General features: G+C 35.3%; 1 protein-coding gene across 15 annotated transcripts in view; it reads right to left on the bottom strand.

Annotated features, from left to right (window-relative positions):
- Window positions 1-15,677, bottom strand: part of PAM (peptidylglycine alpha-amidating monooxygenase) — a 153,788-nt gene that overhangs the window by 32,415 nt on the left and 105,696 nt on the right. For all 15 annotated transcript variants that reach the window (XM_034432709.3, XM_034432704.3, XM_034432708.3 and 12 more), the window contains 2 exons: window positions 11,351-11,538; window positions 8,112-8,183 (listed from right to left, as the gene is read on the bottom strand). In XM_034432709.3, the coding sequence (XP_034288600.1) occupies window positions 8,112-8,183; window positions 11,351-11,538 (260 nt within the window). The remainder of the gene's footprint in view (window positions 1-8,111; window positions 8,184-11,350; window positions 11,539-15,677) is intronic.

The following is a 15,677-nucleotide window of genomic DNA, read 5'->3' as shown; positions in this document are numbered from 1 at the left end:
GGAAATTTTGAATATTTCTAATAGCCTTTTTAAAAAAACTGTGTTCATGGAATTATGTCATAAAATATGTTAAAAGTTTTGTGCAAAAACAATAAATGCAAATAATAATGAGCTAAGCTCAAGTGTTTTGTAGGAAATCTATTATTAAGAACCAGCAAAGAGGAAAATTAAGTCTTTTTAGAAACGACCCTAAGGAGGGCTTGTCATGTTTATAAACAGTCTTGTTTCAATGCTTTCTATCGAATTTGCAGCTTTACTCTTTTGACAGGGAATATCCCAAGTGAAATCTCCTGTCAAGAAATAATTATCAGTTAATATGGCCAATTTTGATGAACTTAAACAAAGCAAATTGGAACTGAACAAAATGTGTTAAGCCAACCTTGATAATACATTTGATAAAGAAGTCAGTGTTAGCCTGCTTCCCTTCATTAGCTCCTCTTGGAGCTCTGATTTAAAGCATTTCTCACATGGTATTTGGTATTCTATCACACACACACACCAGCGGTGGGTTTCAGCAGATTCTGACAAGTTCTGGAGAAATGGTAGCGGAAATTTTGAGTCGTTCGGAGAACCGGTAGTAAAAATTCTAACTGGCCCCGCCTCCATCTATTCTCTGCCTCCCATGTCCCAGCTGATTGGGAGGAAATGGAGATTTTATAGTATCCTTCCCCTGGAATGGGCTGGGAATGGTGATTTTACAGTATCCTTCCCCTGCCACGCCCACCAAGCCATGCCATGCCCACCAAGCCACTCCTACAGAACCGGTAGTAAAAAAATTTGAAACCTACCACTGACACACACACACACATACACACACGCAAACAAACACTGAAGTTCTTTTCTTCTTTCCTGTTTCCTACTCTAACTGCAATCAGTCTGCTCTGGAATAGCTTAAAATACGTAGTAATCAGGATAAAATAATTAACTGCTTATTCAGCATGTCAGGCCTGAAAATTAGATTGGCTGAAGTCAAGAATATAGGAACATGGTTTCTGATATCAAGCAACGCATGATAGGTGTCATTATTATCTCCCCAACATGGGCAAATTATTTAAAAAAAATAGGATAGTGGCATAAAGCCAGGACTATCAATCTCTTCCCAAACCCTTCTTGTTTCTTTAAAGCAGATCAAATAAGAAATAAATCTAAGTGACAAAGGAAGAAAAATTAAGATCATATTCATCAGAAAATTATATATCCCACAGAGAAAATAGACTTCCCAAGTCTTACTGAATGGAATACGGAACTATTTTCAGTATTTTAATTGCAAGTACTTAGTGTCCTCTAATGCTTCCTGTGTAGAAGCCAAGAAAGTCGGGAAGCTCTCCTGACAAGTGGGATGACTATTTTTGGGTGTAGAGACTCATGTCTGAAATCCTCTGCTTAAATCATTAAGCAAGTCCTCTGATGACTTTAAGAAAAATAGAAATGCTTCCCCTCCCAGTTTTTGCCTTTTTGCTATGTCTTGTACAACTTACTTGCACTTTGTGATATTAGCTACATTTAATTAAAAGATGCAATGCATTTACTTTTAAGTAAAATATTAACTTGACAGCATCATAGAAACCCTATCTGCTTTCCGTATCTTTCTGGCATTATTGCAGTATTTCCTCAGTTACATCCAGGATTTTATATCCATAATGAGCAGTGGTGGTGCAGTGGTTAGAATGCAGTTTTGTAGGCAAACTCTGCCCATCGCCTGTAGTTTGATCCTGATGGGGCTCAAAGCTGACTCATCCTTCGAAGATTGGTAAAATAAGGACCCAGATTGCTAGGGGCAATAAACTGACATTGTAAACAATTCAGAGAATGCTATAAAGCACTATGGAATGGCATATAAGTCTAAGTACTATTGCTACATCAATGATTTTGTTTAGGCATAGAACTAGTGTGTGGGTGTGTTTTTAATTTTAGTTTTGTCTCATCTCAATAGGCAAATGCATGTTTTGTATAGACATCACTCTAGTTTTGTATAAGTATTTAATATAGCTGATTCTGCATTGCTTCAAGCCTTAAACAAACTGCCACTGCAGCAAACTCTGTTTCTCGTTGAGCATTATATTTATACACCTCATCTCCTGCACTGAAAGGACAGAATATGAAATCTGATTTAGGAATAATGAAGCAGATGGCTGGAAGATTTCAAAAAAATGTTACAAGGCTTATGTATCAAAAGCTAGAAATTTAACGTTACTGATGGTTTTGTAGGTTTTCATAACCTACAATCCCAAGCCTACTGCATAAATTCATTTCAGTATTTTTCAGATACTGCATACAACAAGGCATGGCGTCACTGGTGTTTTATCTGAAACTGGAAGTGGGTAACATATGTACTAAGGGTGTAGTTTACATTCAATCACAGACAGAATTCTGAGAGTGGAATAATTAAGAACACACAGGACAGAACAGATGGATCTGAACTCAATCCATTTTAGATACAAGATTTTTCCAAAGTTCTGGTCTTGACCTGTTTCATTAGCTATATAAAATAATTAATTTTATTTTTTATAGTATTTTGTTCATGTATAGGTTTTGTGCAGTTTTATCCTTTTAACATCGTAAGCTGTCCAGAGTTATTCCGAGGTAAGACAGTCAGCCAATAAATGTAATAAGTAACACATAATAATAATAAAAATAAAGGTGGAAAAAGTAAGGAAAAGTATTGGATTCAGGGACTAAATTATCTGTCCTCAAAAGAGAATGAGGCTTAAAATCAGACTTTACTTTGTGAACAGATCCTCAAAAAGATATTTTTAGTTTTTAATATTCATGGATGCACAATCTCTGTCCTAAACAATTGTGTGATAAAGCTGTGTAAACTGTGATAATTAGTTGACTAGCTTAATGGCTGCTTTATTTCATGAAAAAGAACAGGGAGTTAATCTCTTATTGTTTGTCTCAAACAGCTCTACCATACTGAGAAAGAGCATAATGATTTTATGAGCTATCTTTTCCTCTGAGTAAACCATAAATCTGTCATACTAAATGTAACACAGGTATACCTCACAATCTTATTATATTTTATTCTATGTTTTTTTTAAAGTGCTTTAAAAAGTTTATTCTTATGCTTTAACTAGTACATCAAACTGGTTCTCAGTTCCATGTTGGTGTCATACAAAATAGTTACAACCATGTGTATTTCTAAATGCTATTTAGGAACTCTGGAAAAAGATATCTGTCACTTTCCTGTCAATTTACTGCTTGGGAAAGATGTTGCTGGGTTATAAAAAAATTGGAAAGAGGGACTGACCAATTTATGGTTCACTTGTGCCATAATTGTTATCCTATAGGCAACAAATTATCTGGAGAAATATATCTTGCACTAGAAAAAAAGACTGCAACTCCCTGCGTTAGACAATATATTGCCAATAAAACATTCAAAATCAATCCATTAGCTAACGGGGCCTTATTCATAGATATGAATTCTTGAGAGAATTATATTAATTTAATACCTTTGTAATTAGCATTCTAAGTGAAAATTCAATATTGGCTTTATATTTTTTTCTTATATATAAAACTAAAACTATTGCAATAAAATTCCGTAGGAAAAGATATTTTATATCAATTATTAAAAAAATTATAGGAACTCATACACAGTCTTAAGAATTTTGAATTCTTTCTTAGCCAATTACAAAGAATGTGTTGCCATATAAGCATGTATACATCTAAAAAGCAGAGATTTTTATTGAATAAAATAATAATGTAGCATCTTCTTAAAATAATGTTTTTACAAGAAAAATCCCAGAAGAAACTTTTTAGTGTTTTTTTAATGCAAAATTTTCTATTAATATCAATACCATACTGAGAGTCCATTAACTGCTATATTAAGCACGAATTCCCAGGCAAGAAAACACTTTAGAATATCACATTAAAATCTGCAGGATTTACTTCAGAGGAAACCTTGCAAACAAAGGCCTGTTGGGTGATACTAAGCCACTTGAGAATAAGAACACACAAGTGTTCAATGCCTATGCATGGTGTCCGTTCTAGTTCAGTGCTAAATTATAATATAATTTATAGAAACATCTGACTATTTACTCTCCCAGCTTTGAAGCCATATTGTAAAATTTCATTCTATTGCATATTACAAATTGCTGTCTTTCAACAGGTATAAAAAAAGGTCAAGAAGGACTGTCCCAGCGATGAAATCCCTCCGGTTCTATCCGGCTCGCCGAACCGATAGTGCTGGAAGCGGGAGGCTCCGCCCACCCACCAGGACGTCATTATGTCCCTTTTTTACCATCTGTGCACGCGCAAAAGAGGCGCATGCATGCATAGCACGTTTGTGCTCCCATTCTCAAACCAGTAGCGAAGGTAAGTGGATTTCACTGCTGGACTGTCCCCAAAATTGTTGTGATTTGGAGTGGGGTTGGTGTTTTGCTGAGCATACAGCACAAAGAATATTTTTATATGAATGAGAACAAAGAAATGGGTAGGCAACACAAATAATGAACAACATGCTTGAAAGAGCTGTCAGAGGAGAAAAAGCTGCTACCATTCCTTCAAAGAAGAAAAGTGTGCACATTATCTTCCTCTCACTGGCATGTATATGTATAGCAGTATTTCTAGAGATCATGATCATAACTGAGAATTCTGGCTGTCGATTCATATCTGGAGATTGTCCAGGATGGGAAATTCTGGTAAGGAAAGTGTTTATCTCAGAAAGCCTCCCTAAAGGCTGTCCGAGCTAATAGAGATTCATGAAAATTAGGATCATTAATTACTAGAGACCTTAAAACTGAAAGAAGTGTCTTCCCTCTGGATATGATGGAAAAAAAGGAGGAAAATAAGCCTTAGCCTCCTATAAATATGTTCCTGGAAGGAAGAGCCATTGAACTCCACCTCTCTTTCCCTATGGGAATTACTGTGTTCTTCTATTTACTTATGCAGATGAGTGGACCTTTGCACTTGTATGTACTTATGTGTGTGAAAAGTGATTGTGAGTATATGCAAATAAGTGATTAGATAATTTTACAAATACTTAATTTTCATTAGCAGGCATATAATCAATTAATATAAAATTTTCCTCTTGGCTCTGCTAGATGGGAGGGAGGGTTGACGAACACATATGTAAACATACCCATGTTTTCCTGAAAATATGACCCTGTTTTATATTTTTTTTGAACCCTGAAATAAGCGCTTGGCTTTATTTTCGGGGAGGTCTTATTATTTTGGGGCACGTGGAGCAAGGTGCGGCTCCTCTTTCCATCTTACCTGATTTCCAGCTCTGCGTTTAAATATTTTCGGGAAGGGGTTATTTTCAAGAAGAGGCTTATTTTAGTGCATGCGCTGAAAAGCCCGATTGGGCTTATTATCAGGGGATGTCTTATTTTCGGGAAAACAGGGTACATTTATAGAGGTGAGGTCTAAATGCTAAAGTGGCTGAAGTGGTTAGGATGCTGGCAAAAAACCCAACAACACTGAGACCAAACTGGGCATAGCCTAGATTGATTATAGGAAGCCTATATCTTAATGCCACACACATGGATCTATGAATGCCTGGCAGTATACACAGTCAACACAACATGAAAAACCTTCCTCAATAACTCAATCAGATTGTGAAAGACAACACTGAAAATCAACTCAAGATAGCTCACACAAATGGCTATCAAGTGTAGAATATACCAAGGTGATGCACTGTCTCCACTGCTGTTCTGAATATGTTTGAAGCCCTTCAGCCTTGGAGTTTAAGGGTTCTACACAATATCTTAGCTGTTCCTAACATTGCACTTTTCTGGACAGAGAGTTCTGATGTTGTTACCAGGATCTGTTGGAGACATGGGTCACAGCCCTAAGACCACTTTGGCATTTATCTTTCTACATCCCTCTAATTCCTCCTTCAGGTCCAGGTACATCTTTAACTTATCATAGTTCTTCTTGATATTGCTGTCATGTGGCATTGCTACATGTATCATCATCATGAGGACCCAAAATTGAGGAAGACATATACCACTCACAGGGGTGAGAAGGGAATTTTTAAATTAATTTATGCACCGCTAACTGCCAATGGACTTTGGGAGACTGTGTACACCAACATGAGCTTCTGAATGAAAGGTGGGACATAAATCTGTCAAATGATTAAATAAATCATGTGCATATAAATATATAACTAGACCATGTGCATGTATCCTGGAGCCTAGTACCTAAATTACTGATTTCACTGGACACTGGAAATTCTGGCTGACAGAGAAGGAACATGGGAAGTCTGTAAGATTTTGTGTCAATTTATAAACCTTTCCACTCTAATTTTCCTTTTTATCTGGGAGAAATGTCTTTTTTCCTTTCCCTTCAACTTTGCTTTGAATAGAACTGTACTTTTCCATATTTTTTATCAGTCCCATTGGCAGTAACACAACTGCTAACACAGAAAAACATTTCAAAATTGTACACTTAGCAAAAGGGCATTCACTGAAAACCAAAAACATTAGAAACTCAACTTGTTGAAATGTCTACCTACAAAAGTAGTATTTTGTTTTTTAATTTATAGCAATTTAAACAGCATAGAATTATGGCAAAGAGGAATATCAGGGCAATAAAGTACAGTTAGTCCTCGACTTATGATCACAATTGAGCCCAACATTTTTGTTGTTAAATGAGACATTTGTTAAATCAACGTTGCCCCATTTCATGACCTTCCTGGCCACAGTTGTTAAGAGAATCACTGCAGTTGATAAGTTCACTTAACACAGATTCACTTAACATAGTTGTTAAGTGAATCTGGCTTCCCCATAGGTTTTGCTTGTCAAAAGGTTGCAAAAGGTTATCACATGACCTTGGGGCACAACAACAGTCATAAGTATGAATCAATTGCCAATGATCATGGGGCTGCTACAAAGGTCGTAAGTGTGAAAAATGATCATAAGTCACTTTTTTCAGTTCCGTTGTAAGGTCACTAAATAAACTGTTGTAAGTCGAGGACTAACTGTATAAATTTATCCGTTTAAAGACAGTACCACTTATCAGCTAATTATCCCTGATAATCTCTGGAGAAGGATGACCAGCAACCTAGGTTGTTGAAATATGCAAATACACAATTAATCACTGAATTACAAATATAAAGCAAAGACTTCATCAGAATAATATTATCAATTTTTTTTCCACTGAAACATTTCACAGACAAATAAAGCATCACAATTAATTATTAGTTGCTGATGCTTTCCCCTAGTACAAACATTTTATATGATTTCATCTAATAGAGACATTTTGCATTTTGTTCTCATAGATAAGAGAGGCAAACACCTTTACAAAATAACGATTGCAAACACATTTAAGGTACTGATCGAAAAAATACAAGCGAGGTAATCTTCCCTTTGCATATTGATTGATATTGATTGACTGATTATGTATGCATGAGTAACATTATATATGCTATATAAGGAACCTATAGCTATATTTTTATAAGTAAGTATTATATAAATTTAATTCCATTATCCATTCTTTGGCCTACAGTGAACCACAAGAAATGACACCCTCCCAAGAAAACTTTAATAAAACCCTAAAGATATTAATGTTTGATTTGTTTACTATAAGCCTTGAAAAACATGCAGTTAAACCTATTTCACACATTTACACTGAAATAAAATTAATATTAATATTAAGTATTAAAACACAGAGATATATTTATTTTGTGCAGATTTCAAGTTTATTGCCAAGCTACTCCACATTAGGGCAAACATAACTAAAATTTTTATGTTATAAATATAAGTGTCAAAATGTACTGCTTACATAATATGTATGCATTATTTTTCTGTTATTATTTTTTGTAACCAAAAGCTACAAATTAAGTGTTAACTATTTGGAATATAGTAAAATCTAATAATAGTTTTAGATTATTGTATCAGATTATTGCATTATTACAATTATACAAATTAATTAATTAAATAAATAAATTAACTTTGAAAAATCAAATTAGGTTGTGCTAACGGAGGCTTTTGCAAGATTAGAAGTTGGTAATCAACTGTTTTCTCTTAAAACATTTGGGGCACTACAACAGAGTGGCTTTATGTATTAGCAAAAAAAAAAAAGCTTCAATTATATTTATAACACTGCAACAGCTTTAACACTAGAATTATAAAACAGTATGTATTTAAAGGGACAAATGTAATACATACCCTGATCTAAAACCTCCTCCTCTTCTCTTTTTGGCTGTTGTATTATCATACCCGTGCCTTCATTTTTGATTTCTAAAAAGAAAATGAAAGAAATTTCATCAAGAAATGTCATAAGACAAATATGAAATAAATTACTAGAGAAATTCATAGAAATACTTATTCTTCTACCCAATGACATTTATATCAATATCCAATCACCATGAATCTAGATGTAATCAAGCATGCAAGAGGATCACAAACCTGTCCCACCCCCCACCCACCCCCAAAAAAGATACTGGCAAATGATTAGGCCTACTGAATTTAAGCTAAAAATTTGGAAGACCAAATTTGCATAGTCTTCCTTGGCTGCATAGCAATTGCTTGGAATTTTGTAAGTCTAACAGGATGCTTATAAAATGAAAGTATTTATACTGGTTTGTCTTTAGATGCACAGTTCAACCATTTCTTGACCATAGTCATACAATTTGGGATTTCTGGATATGTCACTATAGGGAAGAGAAATAAAGAATTCTGCTTCTTCTGGCTAATCCATATGCACCTACATTTAGGCTGAATGCCATGAAGAAACAGAGCAACTATTAATTTCTGGAAGAGAATTATTATATTTGAGGATTTGATTTAATTAATTAAAATATACTATTTATAATTGATTTATAAGTATCTGTAACTTGGCTCATTCCTGTCCATAAGTTATTATGCCACTTATTCTTTAATGATTCATAGGTAACCATATGTGAGAATTCAGGCTCACAATGGTCTTCAATTGAAAGAACACTGCAATGTATCAAATTCTTATCAAATAAATTACTACAGAAAGGGCAGATGTACTAGTCAATGAATATTTTTCTCACAGAAATAAGACTGGATATAAAAATTAGAAAACATTTTCTTTTTGGTTACAATTATTTTGACCTTCACAAGAGATTATTGCAATATTATCAATTATTTATAATTGTTGTGGCCCGTCAGCGGCTTGTGCAGTTAGTAGCTGATTCCAACAGCGAGGAGGCTGGTGTGGTGCTGCGCCAGCAGCCTGTGCAGCTGGCGCTCGAGTCAGACAATGAGGAGGCTGGAGAAGATGTGGTGCCAGAGGCGGGAATTCAGCCAGGACCTTCAGAACCTCCAGAAGCTCCCATAAGTGAAGAAGAAGAAGAGGAGGAGCCTCTTCTTGATGCACGAGCGCGCAGAGCTGTTAAAAGGCAGGAGTGGCTTCTCAGGAGGCGGTCTCCTTGAGAGTAGGGCTTGGGACTAATTGGCCATTCCCCTAGCCTATTTAAGGAAGGATGACGACTGATGCAATTTGCAGGAAACAACTTCATTCATATTCCTTCGCATCTTGATTCCAAAAACATTTGATTCGGCTCTTGTTTATCTCTTGTCAGTTTTCCTACAAATTGCTTCTGGCATTCTGCTGACCACAATAAGATTACGGTTATCTGAAATACTGTGCCTCAGAATTGAGTTATTATTCTTTGGATTCTTGTTGGCTGTTAATGAAGTTAAATTAACAGCCCTTGTTCAGAAAAGACTGATTTAAACTGTACTTGTGTTCGAACAACTACTAAGAAAGCTCATTAGTAGTCCTTAATTAGTAAACTAAGGTTTGTACGGACTTTGTGTGTTCTTTGGGCTCCGTAGCTGGGGCAGAACAATAATATAGATTGTAGTCTGCAAGACATTTTGGTTAATTTTATAACCAAGTGATCAGTGGTGGATTGCTCCCAGTTTGATCCGGTTCTTGTGAACAGGTAGTAATGGTGATGGGAGGCTCCTCTCACCCGCTCCGACATCATCACTGACAATCTGCGCATGCGCAGAAACGCGTGCTCCCATTGCGAACTGGTAGTAAAGGTAAGTGGAACCCACCCCTGCAAGTGATATGAAATTGTTTGGAATATGGAAACGTAGTCATTCTTGCTCTACTCTATCCTGATATATCACCTGATGTTAAAAGGCATTATCTCAGTTTAGATATGGCATTAATGTAATAGTTTCTCTTCTGGAAAGTTTATGAATACAATAGAATGGAATAATAACTTCATTGTCATTTTGAATGTACACTAATTGGCATACATTAAAATGAAATTTCATTGCATACAGCTCCCAAAGGTTCAACATCTCCATTATATACCACATATATACTACCATATTTTTGGACTATAAGACGCACCAGAGTATAAGACGCACCTTAGTTTTTGGGGAGCAAAAAAAAGAAAAAAGCTGATTCAGGGTGGATCGGCCTCCCGGAATACCCCCAATCAAGTGTTCCCAGAGGTAAGCTTTAGCAACAAGTTTGTTGGTTGTGAGCTCTGTGCCTTGCTTTTTTTTCCACTTCTGAAACCTCCGTTTCAGAGGCTTTTTTTTTTCAGCCTCTCAAATGGAAGTTTCAGAGGCTTTTTTTCCAGGCTCTGAAACGGAGGTTTCAGAGGCTGGGTGGGGCTACATTCAGTGTATCACCCAAATTTTCACCCTCTTTTAGGGGGGAAAATGTGCGTCTTATACCTAGATTAAAAATAAATTCAGTCTTCAGTACATATTATCTTAAAACTGTAAGTTTGGCCCAGTTTCAATATAACAAATTTCAGTTAGTTTAATCATAGAACTGCTTTTTCCGAAACATTTATGTTTAACAGAGAAGAAAGGGGGAAAGAGAAACATTGGATATATGATAATCAAGCAGGTGGATTTCTATAAAATTAAACTGTATCTTATCTACATATTCAACTGCATTTACTAGTTAAACAGAATATAAGGAAGCTTCATTTAACTTGAATCTCTGCATTCTTTTAAATTTTTATTTCACTTTTTCACCAATCTGGATAATAAAGAAAGCTAACACAAAAGATACGAAAAAGATAAAAGAACAGAATTAAAATTCAATCAATAAACATTAACACTCTTTTTAATTTTACATAGAATTAGACATATTGGAATAACAGATTCTGATTTGAATTTGGTCCAATTATTAATATTTATTTCGCATATAGTAAGATGTAGAACCAAGTAATATGACAACTGACTCTTAAACTATTAAATACTACATAATACCATAACAGCTGAATGTACTGTTCACTACCTGGAGGACTGTGCTGGATTTTTTGGCACTTTTTTTTGGCTGCATATCTAAATATCAGCATGTTTACAAAGATATCTCAATCACTTTGGTTGACTTCCTCACAAATACTCAGCCACATAATTCTTTCCCGTAGTGATATTAGCAAAGGAATAAACATTTTTACCTTCATTATGTCCATGGGCCATCATAGTCATATCAGGCTTGACTGGAATAGCGATATTTGCTTCTTGAGGTATGCCTTTGAATATCTCTGGCTTAATGTTCTGTGTACATATCATGGATGAAACTGCATATTTGGCTTCCATGTAATACATAATATAGAAATTGCACATTTCATCCCTGGCTGTGCCTCTTCATCAAAATATGTGTAGAGAGAAAAGTTAAAATATAAATTTTAGCTACAGAGGAAACACACTTATAAAGATTAATGTAAAATGTAGAAGAGGAAGGACATCTTCCAATTACAAAGTCAGATAGCACTATTCTTTAAAAATATTTCACATTAAACATGCATGGGGCTCTTGAAATAAAAGCTATTATCTCAACTGTTTGTTTAGCATTTATTAAGAACATTGTTTTACATAGTTTTATGAAGTATATTAGATCTTAGTAGAAATTCCTAACACCTTCAGCCTTCAAAGCAAACTTTTTTCCACTGACAGATTCTTAGTTATCACTCAGTCGTATTAAGGCTATGGCTGCTTAACTGTGGCTTCTATACAATTCATTTTTGTTTTATTTTTGCAGATATATTTCACAAGCTTCCATCAAAATGCATCCAGCAGTGCAGATTTCAATCAAGATTACTTATATGGAATGCAACAGTATAAACTATTTATTCTTTCCTGAAGAATTCTCCTCCACCGTCCCACCACCCATCCAGATGATATATTCCATTTACAAAATCATTAATAATTTACTCTTTTAATTTAGGGCTCTTCTATTTAATGCATGCCAGATTCATTGTATTGCCTCTCCCTTGTTCTGCAAGGCCACAAAGTATAGATCCAAGTTAAAAAAAAAAAAACCTAGTTTCATTATGTTATTATGGGACACTAATTGTAGCATCTTTTATTTAGATTAAGTGATGCTATAATAGTGATGCTGCAATTTTCCCTCAAGCTTAGATTGCAAGCCTTTTCCTTTTCTTTTAAAGAATTAATGCAAAAGAAAATTAATGAATACAGTATCAGTGTTTTCAACATGACAAATCCATTTATTTATTCATTAGAAGTATTTCCATGCCACCCAGCTCAAAACATACACCTGACAGTTTACTCAAAATATTAAATATAAAAGCCAAAGGAAATTCAAAACAAATACAAATCAGTGCCCACCCAAGTAATAGTCAACCACTAACCCACAAATGACGGCTCCAACAAAATTGTCTGCACTAGACCTAGCTTGCAGAAAGCTAGTAGAGAGGATGCCAAGTGCACCTCTGGGAACAAGGGATTCTGTAATGTCTTCACAGACAAAAGAGGAGGATTACTTAGGATCTGTGTTGATTGTTATTCATACAGAGACAGAAGCATGAACATTATTCCTCTGCCTGTCCAGACATAGCAAATTCCATCTAGAAAAAACAGTCCTTAAGGAACACCAAGCTATATAGGGCTGTATCAGTCAAATTTGTAATTTTAAATTGGAACTTGAGATAACCCATCCAGCGGCCAGATAATAGATATAATATTTACAATGGGAGCACTCACCCACTAATCACCTTAGTTGCCTCCTTTTGTACTAACTGTAATTTCCAAAATAGTGGCATCTGGAAAGTGTTACAGTAATCTAAGTGAGTAAGTAATAAGAACATTGCTAGACTATCTTGGTCCAAAAGAGGCAAAAATCAGTTTATCAATTTCAGCTGGGGAAAGACCATCTAGAGCAAAATTTCCACCTGCTCTTACAACTTTATGGAGAACATAAGAATAGCCTGATTAGATTATACCTAAACTATCTAGCTAGCATTCTGTTTCAAACACTACACCCCAGATACACCTAGAAGGCAACAAATAGGAGACCAGGGCAGCTGTTCTTTCCCATTGTTGCTCTTGCGTATCTAATAAGTGAAGCCAGATTGCATCTGTATTTGGAGGCAGCATTCAGTAATCAAGCTAGTAGGAATTTCTCTAATCTCCTTTTCCATCAAGTTAATTACATGCCAATGAAGACACTTTTCTTCTTATCAATTTCAAATCGTCTTATCAGTCACTACATAATTTCTAATTCTTGTCCATATGGTCAATGATGGACAAACATATTCTTTGTTCAATTTACCATGCATAGTTATATCAATCTGAAACATTTCTAAGTACTTTTTTCTAATGTAAAAATCATTGCTGCCTATGCTTACATGGAAGGTGTTCATGCCGTCTGATCGATTGCCTTTTCTGTAGTCCCAGATATATATCTGTATATATTTTTCAATCCATTGATATCTTTTCTTTAGATCTAATGACCAGAACTGTATCCCAGATACTAGATGTGCCATAATGTTTTATAGGGACATTAACATATTAGTCGACTTATTATGTATTTTCTACTGACCCTTATCAAGGAAGTTGTCTTCTTTACAAATTTGCACATCATGTAAATGATTTCATTTACTCCAATATCTCTTTCTTGATTGACCACTGGCAATTCAATCCTCATTATTTGATTACACAAATATGAATTCCTAGCCCTAATGTGGATTACTTTGTACTTTCTGATATTGAATTGCACTTGCTTTTAATGTCCTGGTTTAATGTCCTAAAGAGAAGCAATTCACAGTCTATTTGTTTCTTCACTCCTTAACTAATTTTTTATCTCGTCAGAATCAAAAACTGAGAGTTGGAAACTGTATAAAGTTAGTTAATTAAACAAAGAAACAAACTTTTGCAACTCACAGGATATATTAGATTAATTTGTATATAAACAGGTTGAATAGCACCGGGCCTGAAACAGATCCTAATGATGCTTACTTCTTATTTGTTTCCACTGTGAAAACTGCCAATTTATTCCTATTATTTTCTTTTGTCCAATCTGTTATTAATTGCTCAGCTGGCCCAAGAGTTTTTGATCAGGAAATTTATGAGAAGCTTCTTGAAAGTGTAAATATACAATGTTAGTAACCTTATCTAGAACTAACAATGAAGCAGTTGTGAAACCAGAATGTTTGTGAACAAACATAAACTCTGTCTTTTTGGGATTGAGTTGAAGCTTGTTTCTACCTCTCTAGTTCCTCATAAAGTTTCAGATATTAGGCTTAGATCCCCACAGCTCCTCTTACCCTGCTTCACCCTAGATATAATCATATCCTACTTTACTCTGGAGTGGTGAAGTAGCATACAATTATATTTTACATAAACTAGTGATGATTTCTCCCAACAGATTTATATAACTGTTGAAAAGCAATGGGAACAAAGCTGAATGTTTACCCTTTACTATGGCTGTTCCTTATCTATCACTGCTTAGTAATAAGTACCCTTTACTATGGCTGTTCCTTATCTATCACTGATTAGAAGTGTCTACTAAGTTAGGTAGTTTTGAAGAAGCAGGATAAGAACTTTGAACTTTGACATAGGGAAATATTCTTGAGAAGACTATAGACCTGGGGTGTCAAATTCGTGGCCCATGGGCCGGATGCATCACGTGCTGGCCACCACCACCATCCTGGTTAAGAGAAGGGGAAAAAAGTCATGATATGTCATGTGACAACAACATGTCGCCATGAGTTTGACACCCAATATGGACAGTCAAGAAAACAAACCAATGAATTACTAAATGACTCAACCCAGAGGCTTAACTAAATGACTCAACCCAACTTAAGGCTTAAATGACAAACTCAATTATGCTACATTGGACATAGTATTCAAAGATGTAGCTTCTTAGAGAAGGTTCTAATATTGGGGAAGATGAAAGGAAAAAGAACAGGATGACCAGCAGCAGCCTAGATGAAGTTAGTTACTAATGGTGACATTATTGGAAGATTTTATAGACCAGATTAGAGACAAATCATTCTAGAGAAAATCTTTGTGGTTGCTAGGAGCCAACATTGACTTGATGCCACATAATCAATGAATACAAACTAAGGTAGAGTGTAACCACTATAAAAGGTGTCTCCAATCTTCAATCCCCATAAACCACAGGTATCAAACTCACTGTATCACATTGCGGTCATGTGATGTATCATGACGTTTTTTCCCTTTGTGGGGCTGGGGTGAGTGTGAACTATGTGTGACACATCCGGCCTGTGGGCTGCCAGTTTGACACCCCTACCATAGGTGATCCAGTACCATGGCTGAAATATTGAAAGAGGTCTAAAATGATTGCTGTATCCTGAAAATATTATCTATTAGAACAGCTCTATTCTGTGTTAAGGCCTGAACTCAAACTGAAAAAGATCTCATAATTTGTTTCATAAGGAATATTGCTTCTTAAGTAAGAATCAATAGAATATTTAAACATCGTTCTTCAGAAATAAAAAATGTATTCCTGCATACAGA

The sequence above is a fragment of the Pantherophis guttatus genome, chromosome 2 (assembly GCF_059756535.1).
Source record: "Pantherophis guttatus breed Tessera chromosome 2, ASM5975653v1, whole genome shotgun sequence".
Taxonomy (NCBI): Eukaryota; Metazoa; Chordata; class Lepidosauria; order Squamata; family Colubridae; genus Pantherophis; species Pantherophis guttatus.
The sequence above is the reverse complement of the archived record's forward strand: the minus strand, read 5'-3'. Positions and strand labels throughout refer to the sequence as shown.